The sequence below is a fragment of the Oncorhynchus tshawytscha genome, linkage group LG08 (genome assembly GCF_018296145.1).
Source record: "Oncorhynchus tshawytscha isolate Ot180627B linkage group LG08, Otsh_v2.0, whole genome shotgun sequence".
Classification (NCBI taxonomy): Eukaryota; Metazoa; Chordata; class Actinopteri; order Salmoniformes; family Salmonidae; genus Oncorhynchus; species Oncorhynchus tshawytscha.
In genome coordinates, this window is record NC_056436.1 from 11315792 (window position 1) to 11327624 (window position 11833).

The 11833-nt window shown below is 44.4% G+C and overlaps 1 protein-coding gene across 1 annotated transcript; it reads left to right on the forward strand.

Annotated features, from left to right (window-relative positions):
• The first annotated feature begins 1154 nt into the window (after positions 1–1154).
• ctsba (cathepsin Ba) lies at positions 1155–11659 on the forward strand. The gene is made up of 9 exons (XM_024436292.2): positions 1155–1305; positions 7534–7748; positions 8016–8130; positions 8217–8332; positions 8423–8508; positions 8825–8971; positions 10120–10236; positions 10519–10647; positions 10770–11659. The coding sequence occupies exons 2-9, from the start codon at positions 7540–7542 to the stop codon at positions 10841–10843; spliced, it is 993 nt and encodes a 330-aa protein (XP_024292060.1). The 5' UTR covers positions 1155–1305; positions 7534–7539; the 3' UTR covers positions 10844–11659.
• Positions 11660–11833: the final 174 nt, after the last annotated feature.

Below are 11833 nucleotides of genomic sequence, written 5' to 3' on the forward strand. Positions count from 1 at the left end.
CTAATATCAGTATGGACTCTATAATGTATCTTAGTGCACTAACTGGCTTTTAGAACGCTATCTCAAAGCCTTGGCTTGATAATCAAACCGATCAGTTGATGATAAGCGCTTGCCTTGTACAAACGACAGCATCAACTGAGATGGCCTCCGGGTCTCATTGCCTTACCTGTATGTAATGTTCATCACAATAAATGGAATGGAGGGGCTTCTATTTTCAGTGTCTTGCTTTGTATTCTTAGAATTTTTATTTCCGTTACATTTACTGCATGTAATGTGTACGGTAGTGTGATTAATTGTGTTATATAGTGTGATTAAAGGTTTTATATCTGTACTTGACAATATGCATTAACAAAAATGTTGTTGTTTTTAATTATGATTGTTACACCGGGCAAATGTGATGCATCTGATTTTGGCTATCATTTATTCTAATAATACTAGCGGTGGTTAATAACTGTTTTAGTACACCTGAATAAACACTATCATTACCACTATGAAGAGTGCTGCTACTGTTGTTCTAATCTAATCAGTAAAGAAATGAAAGAGACAATCTTGATTTTTTTTTACCTCCCCGGGGTAAATGCCTTTAGCTCAGCAGACTAACATAGTTGTGTGCTATGAAGATGACACCGGTTTAAACCCAGTCAGTCACACATTTTATTCTGTTACTTCAGCTGTATACAGAACAGAAAGAAGACGGATCATGCTTCGTTAGTTACCCTAGTTCCCATTTGGTCAATGGTTTTTGATAAACGCATGCGTCATCGTGTCCTCGGCTACTTTATATGATGACATCGCTTGTTTTGCAGTCACGAGTTGTTCTTGAAATGCGTTTTTTTTTTGGTGTGCTGATGATCCTTGAAACGTGTAATTGCCTAATGTGTGTTTGCAAATGCAAATTCTATAGGCCTACATTTCTCCTTCACACGCATCAAGGGGCCTGTTCGGGACAGTGTGTCATACAAGCTTAGGTAAAAATTCAGTTTGAAATTGTGCACATTTTTTTATCTCACCTGAATAAACCCCCCTACAATCATCCTTGTTGTTATAATAAATGAGTCACATAATATGCGTACTGTGTCTATTAAGTAGACATGAAGCCGTTCAGCCAGTCGAATGAAATCTGCATCCACCAGGGAGGGCCTGGATCAAAGCCACAGGCACATGACCGGTCACGTGATTCTCCTCTGATTTAAAGGTCAGAACTGAACGCCTCCGGAAAACTCTTTTCCAGGTGATTTAGGAGAAGTGGACCTGGAACAAGTGTGTTGTAACTAGTCTTCGGCACGTCTGACAAGCGGATAACAGGTAATGTAACGTGTTTTTTTTAATTGAATTTCATTTCAGTTTGCTTAGAAACATGATGTATTTGAGGAACTCCGTATCTGTTATAGCCAGCTTTCTGAATGACTAGCTGACTACCCGTACAGTACAAAGACCAATTTACAGCTAACAATATGTTTCTTTCTTTGCTAAACGAGTAACGTTACTTATGTCCTGGTTAAAAATGTGGTTGTGACGAGCAGATAAAATAGCTTAAATGATCTACTAGTTCACGTTAGTTTGAAATGCAGCAGGTTTGTTCGGGCGGTGTTTGTTTTGTGTGGCCTACTTAAGGGTCTCTTTTTTTTTTTTTTAAATGGCGGATAATGTTATATCCTGACGCTATTCTCGTGTCCACATTTTTTTTTCGACATAAGCGTGTACATGTTATGAAGTCGAGTCATATTTGCATACAATCTTCAGACATTTCTCAAAGGCATCTTCTGTTGAAAGGGCTCTGAAAAGTGCCCGACATTATGCAAACATGCCTGGGCTGGTATGTAACTGAAATCCTGATTTCACTTTAAACCGGTCTGATATCTGGGTAATAAATTGAAAGCCAGACTCACTTAGTAATTGTAGCTCAAAGTTACTCTTGTCGCTATCGGAAGACCAGTGATCTGAAAGGCCTGGGATGTTTCCATGTTCAGTCCCAGCCTAATGCTGCGTTTAGACGAGGGACGCAGAAACGGTCATACCTGTCGACATGGTACAAGACCGCATAAGCAATAAGGCACGACGGTATACTTTCAGTGCAAATCAACATCCGGTAGAAAACAACGCTACTTTAGACGGCAGAAAAACTAAAAGTTAAACTATTTACATAACTTCAACCATGGGGGGTTGATGTATGGTCAATATACCACGGCTAAGGGCTGTGTCCAGGCACTCCGCAATGTGTCCTTTAGAACAGCACTTATCTGTGGAATTATTGGCCATATACCACACCCCCCTTGTGCACTATTGTTTTATTATACAATGGGTGGGTCTAATGCTGATTGTATGAAAGTGCACTCAAGCTGGTGTCTCTTCTACAAGTTACCACAGAGATTTTAACATCACAGATTCAGTTTATTTACTCTGTTCCATCTGACTGTGCAATCCACTGTCCCATCAGCCCATCTCCACTCTAAAAAGCATCTGGACACAACACTTCTAGACTAACATTTTATTTTTCAACAGTGGCGATTTGTGTAAACCTTGTCTGTCTGACATTTGCAACATTGTTTCAATATTGAAATTTGATCTCCAGCTGTCCCACAGTAATGAACGTAAGTGTCTGGACGAGACAGGAAGGATGTACACAAATGTAAAGTGAAATGCAGAGTTTGTAGTCGTTTCAGTTTGAAGTTTTTGTTCGCTGTGTTGGCTAGCTCCTCTGAACAACAGTGTCTTGATGTGGGAGCACATTTTCTGTGCCAGGTGAAATCGCACCTCTAACTCATTGTTATGGATGTTCCAAATAAATGTCACCAGAAGCGCTTAAAGGAAATGTGAATACTTTTCTGTTATTCTGTTAAATTAGCTGTAGTTGGCTGGCTAGCATGCAAAAGATAAGAATGTTGCCAGCCAGTATGGCAATGGAACGTTCTGAATGAATGACTGGGTCGCGACCATAGATGTTGAACTAAGACTGAACGACTGGGTCGTGTCTCTGGCAACCGAACTGATAGAATGAACGACCAACCGGCTTGGGTAGCAACCACAGATTTGTGTCAGGGACTAAATTGTGAAAGGATGAAATGGTATGAATAAGTTCATCAAAATAATGGTAATGAAGATTTCTATTTTAATGTTGACCCGTTGTATAAAAGAGATCATGTCCTCGAAGCCGGTGTTTGGATGATGTATTGTCATGGTTTGCCTTACTTCGACTCTGGCTTAACACCTGTGCTAATATCCTCAACACCGGCTTCTTGGGCATTATCACTTAAGGGTAGAGGTCGACCAATTATGATTTTTCAATACCGATTATTGGAGGACCAAAAAAAGCCGATACCAATTAATCAGCCATTTAAAAAAATAAAAATAAATCAACAATAAAAAAAACAACTGATTTAAATGACAATTACAACAATACTGAATTAACACTTATTTTAACTTAATATAATACAGCAATAAAATCAATTTAGCCTCAAATAAATAATGAAACATGTTTAAATAATGCAAAGACAAAGTGTTGGGGAGTGCAGTGTGTGATAAGGAAATGGGTGTTAATAAATGATTAGAATATTACAAGTCTGAAACCATGTGACTGTATGAAATTGATGTGAAACATTTAGATTATTATAATGCATGTATGTGAGAGTAGTTTGATTATGATACTGTGTAGTTCTTAGTCAGAAACACTGTTCCCAAAATGTTGAGTCTAGTATTTTGATAACAGACTGTCTGTCTGAGCCAGATTCGGGGCTGACCTTGGCTGGGACACTTCTTGGCTGGAACTTCCCAGTTCCAGGTCTCTCCTTATCTTAGGGGAGGGCACTCTCCTAATCTCTATTGGCGGGCAGATTTGATGGTTCGTGTAGAAGTGTGTCACTATAAATTGAAGATCTTTGTACTGTGCATGTCAGAACGTTCCGTGATTAAACCTTTTTGACTATTTAGCTGGGTCTCCGTCTGTTTCATTCGACCAGGATCTTACAAATTCTGGTTTGCAGACTGAGTAATATAATTGAATTGGGTGATGTACCTGGAGAACATAATTCTCTTATCAATGTGCCATGTAAGAAAGCTAACGTTTATTACATGGCACATCTTACATGGCACATTTTCCCCCCTCTCTCTCTACCCTACTGATGTGACATTTGAAAACCCATTGGTTAACATTAGATTCTGGGAACATCAGAAGGTGGGGGGAAATTAACTATATTCTGGTAATCTGACCGATTGAACACATGCGGTGGTACTTAATGAATATGTCAGTTCGGTTGTCATCAGACATTCTCATCAATGATAAGATGACAAACTCTACAGTGGAGAGTCTGCACATTGTAGTTATCGGATCCACATGGAATTGTTCAATTTAAATGTTTGAATATAAAATTATTGAAGAGATTAAATGTAATTTTAGCTTCCAAATGAGAGATTTGGGTGTTTTCATAAGGTTAGGGCTCTGCTCAATCAGTGGCCCGCCCCTGTGAAGGGACATGGGTTATAAAACTTTTCAAACACAACCTTCTCACTCCACTATATAAAGACTTGACGACAATATAACCTGTTCCAAGTATGTGAAGTCTGCAGCCTCTGCATTAAAAGGACTAACATGTCAACTACAGAACTAAGCCAACCTCAGCGTGTGCTTTGGTTGCAAATGGTATGAACTTTGAACTCTTATTCACTACAGAAGTGATACCTCCTAGCCATTGAATTAGCAACAGCAGCTGCAAACGCAGGCTAGGATAGAACAGAGTATCCTGTCTACCACACGACATTACTACAACGTATCCAATTGACCACCAGCGACATTCTTCAAAGGACTCGGTTTGGCAACACTGCCTTCCATCTACCACCAACCTACCGAAGCGCAGCTCAGAGTAAATATTTATTGCATTTTCCTTTTCCAAATGAGCGGTAATTTAGAATGTATAAGATACTGTATTTACGATAGCACAGCTTCTCCCTTTGAGGAACAATCTTCCAGCTTTCACTCAATCCCAGACCCTTTTATTTTGTGTAACCAGCTGTCATATCTGTTCCGCCCGCAAGGGACGTTTTCCTTTATGACGTAATTTGTAATCAAGGTATGATTTAATTCTGTGTATATGTATTTAGTAAATAATTAAGCCCAATTTTTGTATTGCTGATTTAACTTGTTAGCCAGGGTTTGTGCAGATAACCAAGAATTTACAACTTTCAGATAATACTGAATTAAGGTGACAATTAATAATAACTGCTATTGATGTAAAATATTACTAGGTCTTTAAGAGTTTATTTGAAGATAACAGCTCTATAAATTATTTTGTGGTGCCCCGACTAGTTAATTACATTTACATGATTAGCTCAATCAGGTAATATTCATTACGGAGAAATAACATGCTATTCTATAAAATCCTATCACTTAATCTGGCATAGCCAAAGACACGACACTGGGCTCGAACCAGGAACACAACAACAGCCACCCTCGAAGCAGCGTTACCCATCCAAGTCTCAGCACGAGAGACGTTTGAAACGCTATTAGCGCGCACCCCACTAACTAGCTAGCCATTTCACATCGGTTACACCAGCCTCATCTCGGGAGTTGATAGGCTTGAAGTCATAAACAGCGCAATGCTTGATGCACAACGAAGAGCTGCTGGTAAAACAAACTAAAGTGCTGTTTGAATGAATGCTTACGGGCCTGCTGCCTACCACCGCTCAGTCAGATAATTGTATGCTCAGTCAGATTATATGCAATGCAGGACAAGCTAGATAACTACACATGGTTGATGATATTACTAGTTTAACTAGTGATTATGATTGTTTTTAGAAGATAAGTTTAATGCTAGCTACCAACTTACCTTGGCTTACTGAATTCGTGTAACAGGCAGTCTCCTTGTGGGGTGGCAGGTGGTTATAGCGTTGGACTTGTTAACTGTAAGGTTGCAAGATTGGTTCCCCTGAGCTGACAAGGTGAAAATGTGTCATTCTGCCCCTGAACGAGGCAGTTAACCCACCGTTCCTAGGACGTCATTGAAAATAAGAATGTGTTAACTGACTTGCCTAGTTAAAGATTAAATAAAGGTGTAATAAAAAAATTAAATTGAATCGGCCAAATCGGTGTCCAAAAATACCGATTTTACGATTGTTATGAGAACTTAAAATCGGCCCTGATTAATCGGTTGACCTCTGCTGATTGAGCTACCCTTAAGTAGTGTTGTGCTTAGCTGAATAAATCATATACACAAAGGTCCTAGACTGTTATATGGGAGTGCTGAAGACCGTACTTTTGTCCTTGTCATGCGTTGAGTCATTTTATTTTGTTTTTTGCCGAACAATAAAGGTCCCTTCAGAGAAACGTTTAACTTCCCCCTGTGGGTTTGAGAACCTGCTCTTCCACTGCATCAGACAGTTGGGCTGACATGATCTCTCCTCTCCCACCTTACGGGCAGGCTACATGAGTCGCAGGCTATGACCGTTCAATAAGTCCTATATCGGCCTGTCTGGCAAATTGTATAGACTTGATGAACATTAAAGAGACATAACACATTGTTTTACTACCTGGATAAACAAGCGGTCTCACTGGCAATTCTAAAGCAGCACCTTCCATTTAGTGGCTCAAGGATAAGCAATACACTGGGCTGTGTTCAGTAGGGAGAAATGATTTGAAAGGGAGTATACTGGTAGGTACTACCTGAACAGGTTGACAATATGACAGCAACACATTAGCTCAGCTATTTGTTGCCGTCATATTGTCAAGGGGGTAAAACAATGTGTTCTGTATTAATACGCTTTTAATGTTTAAAGTATATAAATGACTTGGTCTTTCCCTACCATAATGACTGACTAGTGGATGAGGTGCTTTAGAGAAGTGATCCTCTACTGCGTCGAGGCAGTCTTCAGGGAAGTGGGTCTTTGGTTGTCTTTGCTGAGTTGAAAGGAGTCGGTCATGTGCTCTGGTACTTTCTATGTAAAGCTACTTGCTGCTGACTCATTCAGTCATGTGATTTCGCCATTGTGCAGCCCATTTCTTGGGAATTTGGATGTGACCACACACGACCACATGCCGTAATGTGCGTTAGGCCTAATTTGCTTTCCTGTTTGTGTCAGGTTCCTGGTTGAAGTAGCCATAGACTATAGTTTTCTGCTCTGAACCAGTTAGGGCTGTGTAACGGTGGCCGACAAGTTATTCTACACCAAGAATGACTTGGCAGTATCTGAGACAGACCTCCTTCAGTCTGCATTGGTATTGATCTGTGGGCCTGAGCCAAATCCATTAGCCCTTCTATGCCTGAGGCTGTATTCAAGCGAGTTGCACTGAAGTGCTCTCCTCTCTGCCCTCTTGATGTGGTGCGGAAGTGTTTGTGTCCCTGCATGGCTGACTCTCTCCACTCCCTGGGGCCAGTATGGTAGGTCTATATATGGCTTTGTTTTTACCTAAAACAAAGCTACATTTTTTGGGGGGGGGTGGTTCTTATCTTCAAACTGGGCAAGAAACTTGCAAATGTCCTAAACGACACTACCTTACCCTTTAGTGTTTTGAACTCATGTTCCCATGATGCTGTGTCCCTACAGGAAGTGATGTGGCGTGTGATATTTTTGGCGCTGGTGTCTGGGCTGTCAATCAGCTGGGCCCGGCCCCGCCTACCTCCGCTCTCCCACCAGATGGTGGACTACATCAACAAGGCCAACACTACATGGAAGGCTGGTCACAACTTCCATAATGTGGACTACAGCTATGTTAAGAGACTGTGTGGAACCCTGCTTAAAGGACCCAAACTGCCCACCATGTGAGTGAGACGGTTGTATGGAGGGAATGTATTTGTGCTGCATCCAGGAAGTGTTCAAGCAGGAAGTGAACTGATCTGTTAATGTAACTTAACTCTTCCTTGGCTGCTTCACAGATTGACTTTACCAAGAGCACCACACAGTAACTGCACGTTCAGTCAGTCTCCTGTTACTTGCTCTCGTTCTTTTGTTCTCTCTTTGTGTCGCTCTGTTTTCGTTAGGGTAGGTTGTATTATGTAGGGTTAATGGCTGTCTTCTCTCCTCTGTAGGGTGCAGTATGCAGGGGATGTGGAGCTGCCTGACACCTTTGACCCTAGACAGCAGTGGCCCAACTGTCCCACTCTGAAGGAGATCCGGGACCAGGGCTCCTGTGGCAGCTGCTGGGTAAGAACAGACTGAGTCACCCTGGAGGATACTCCTGTGACTGAACCATGACGTTGAGTGTGTTTGACATGCTTGGTCCTCTGCAGGCGTTTGGCGCTGCGGAGGCCATCTCGGACCGTGTGTGTATCCATAGCAACGCCAAGGTCAGCGTAGAGATCTCCTCTGAAGACCTGCTCAGCTGCTGTGACAGCTGTGGCATGGGGTACGTGTGTTCTCATTCACCCGCTCTGTGACATGGCTGCATGTAAGGCATCGGGAGGTTGTTAGCATTGCTTACTGTGTGTGTTCCTAGTTGTAATGGTGGTTATCCCTCTGCTGCGTGGGACTTCTGGACTACAGAGGGACTGGTCACTGGAGGACTCTACGACTCTCACGTTGGTATGTAGTGAACTCCTGACAGACCCTACTCTCCCCCTCCCTGTTTCTGTCCTCTCTCTCTGGTCTTCTGACAGACCCTTCTCTCTCTTCTCTCTGGTCTCTCCTGACAGACCCTTCTCTCTTCTCTCTGGTCTCTCCTGACAGACCCTTCTCTCCCTCTTCTCTCTGGTCTCTCCTGACAGACCCTTTCTCCCTCTCTCTCTGGTCTCTCCTGACAGACCCTTCTCTCTCTCTTCTCTCTACCTCCCTGTTTCTCTCTCTCCTGTCAGACCCTACTCTCTCCCTCCCTGTAACTTTCTCTGGTCTCTCCTGTCAGGTTGCAGGCCCTACTCCATCCCTCCCTGTGAGCACCATGTTAACGGCACACGACCCCCCTGTACAGGAGAGGAGGGTGACACCCCACAATGTACCAACCAGTGTGAGACTGGATACACGCCTGGCTACAAACAGGACAAACACTTTGGTAAGTAAATACATTCAACCACAATGTGAATGTCCACTTAGCAAGAATACCTACACACTAACCCCTCCCTCCTGTACCCTAGGGGCCCTACACACTAACCCCTCCCTCCTGTACCCTAGGGGCCCTACACACTAAGCCCTCCCTCCTGTGGCCCTACACACTAAGCCCTCCCTCCTGTGGCCCTACACGCTAAGCCCTCCCTCCCGTGGCCCTACACGCTAAGCCCTCCCTCCTGTGGCCCTACACGCTAAGCCCTCCCTCCTGTGGCCCTACACGCTAAGCCCTCCCTCCTGTGGCCCTACACGCCCCCTCCCTCCTGTGGCCCTACACGCTAAGCCCTCCCTCCTGTGGCCCTACACGCTAAGCCCTCCCTCCTGTGGCCCTACACGCTAAGCCCTCCCTCCCCTCCCTCCTGTGGCCCTACACGCTAAGCCCTCCCTCCTGTGGCCCTACACGCTAAGCCCTCCCTCCTGTGGCCCTACACGCTAAGCCCTCCCTCCTGTGGCCCTACACGCTAAGCCCTCCCTCCTGTGGCCCTACACGCTAAGCCCTCCCTCCTGTGGCCCTACACGCTAAGCCCTCCCTCCTGTGGCCCTACACGCTAAGCCCTCCCTCCTGTGGCCCTACACGCTAAGCCCTCCCTCCTGTGGCCCTACACGCTAAGCCCTCCCTCCTGTGGCCCTACACGCTAAGCCCTCCCTCCTGTGGCCCTACACGCTAAGCCCTCCCTCCTGTGGCCCTACACGCTAAGCCCTCCCTCCTGTGGCCCTACACGCTAAGCCCTCCCTCCTGTGGCCCTACACGCTAAGCCCTCCCTCCTGTGGCCCTACACGCTAAGCCCTCCCTCCTGTGGCCCTACACGCTAAGCCCTCCCTCCTGTGGCCCTACACGCTAAGCCCTCCCTCCTGTGGCCCTACACGCTAAGCCCTCCCTCCTGTGGCCCTACACGCTAAGCCCTCCCTCCTGTGGCCCTACACGCTAAGCCCTCCCTCCTGTGGCCCTACACGCTAAGCCCTCCCTCCTGTGGCCCTACACGCTAAGCCCTCCCTCCTGTGGCCCTACACACTAAGCCCTCCCTCCTGTGGCCCTACACACTAAGCCCTCCCTCCTGTGGCCCTACACACTAAGCCCTCCCTCCTGTACCCTAGGTAAGAACTCGTACAGTTTGCCCTCTGAAGAGCAGCAGATCATGACTGAGCTCCTGAAGAACGGACCTGTGGAAGGAGCTTTCACTGTCTATGAAGACTTCCTGCTCTACAAGTCTGGTGAGGACACATGCCTCTTCTGTCTAGTGTAGCTTTTACTGCTCTAGGAATGTCATTGTTTGGATAACATTATTTACTGTTAAGGTAAATATCTATACATGTTTCTACTTTTTATGTGATGTCCAATGCAGTGAACACTGGAAGAATGATCATGTAGTTACCACAGTGAATTATTGTGTGTTTGTCAATTAATCCCATAAAGGATGGGTTGGCAATTTGACACATGTAATTCATTCTCACATTGAAATGTTTTTCTGGCACCCCAACTTTCTCTCGGTCTAGGTGTGTATCAGCATGTCTCTGGCAGTGCAGTAGGAGGCCATGCCATTAAGGTCCTGGGCTGGGGAGAGGAGGGGGGAACTCCTTACTGGCTGGCTGCCAACTCCTGGAACACTGACTGGGGAGAGAATGGTGAGACACTTACACAACTTCTGTAACAACTCTGGACAAACTATTGGTGAATCATTTCTGAAGGAAGATTGTGTGCTTCTTGGCTACTCCAACACAATGTGTTTTTCTGTCCTGTCTCCCAGGTTTCTTTAAGATCCTGAGAGGTAAGGACCACTGTGGCATCGAGTCTGAGATGGTGGCTGGTGTCCCTGTGTAACCATGACAACAGTAACCAGGAAGTGATTTCAGACACTGCTGCAGGTGTACCAGTCCTCCTCTCCACTGGCCTTGACACTGGTTCTAATTCCCAGTCAACCCCTAACCCCGCTAGGCACCTCTTTAGTTCCAAATAATTGGTTTAGAAAATGCTACCCTGTGAGGGAAAGGCCGGAGCTACTACCATGATGCTTCTACAGGTCCTCCTACCGTATAGCTCAAACCCATTCCTGATTCTCATCAGATCTGAGATGTGTAATAGTGCCTAGGGGGTTGACTTGGAACTGGGCATATGTGAACCATGGCTTCGTCTTTAGTTAAATGTGTTCTTCCTGGTGTCTCAATCTGTAGTTGCTTCTTCCCCTCATATCCACTCTGTCAGCTCCACTGATCTGAAAATGCAAGATAAGGTGAAAGGTACCTGTGCAGATTGAGAGGAAGCTACAGTTGACTATTGAGACCCCCCCCCTACAGTGGGTGACTCTGTAGAGGTCCATCTTGCTTCCTATTTGATTGGTCACAAGCTGTGCTAAAAGTCCTCGTCCTGTAGTTTACAACAATCACATCAATTTAAGAATGTATGATGCTTTAAACTTTTTAAACATTATTTTTTAATTCGATGTGATCACTGATGGCATTGTGCACATTTTGTTTTGAAATGGGATTACAAGGGAAGTGTGAGTGGTTTTATACTGATTGTTTTATTTGAATGTTTTGTCTTTAATGCTTCTCTCTTTGTCTTTAATGCTGTTCTGATCAAGTGTTCTGGAATGATTGTATTGAGTTGCATTAAATAAAAGTCAACCAATATGTTTAACTTGGTCTCTGAATTGTCCTGGCCTTGTTTTGGAGTGGCTTAAACTCCTGTTCTCCCTGCCATGCAGTCGTCACAGTGCTTATACAGATACCAGCTGAAAACCTCAGACCCCACTACTTTCACCCATCTTCGCTGACATTTGTGCGTTGACATTTTAGTATGTTTGTGTAGGGA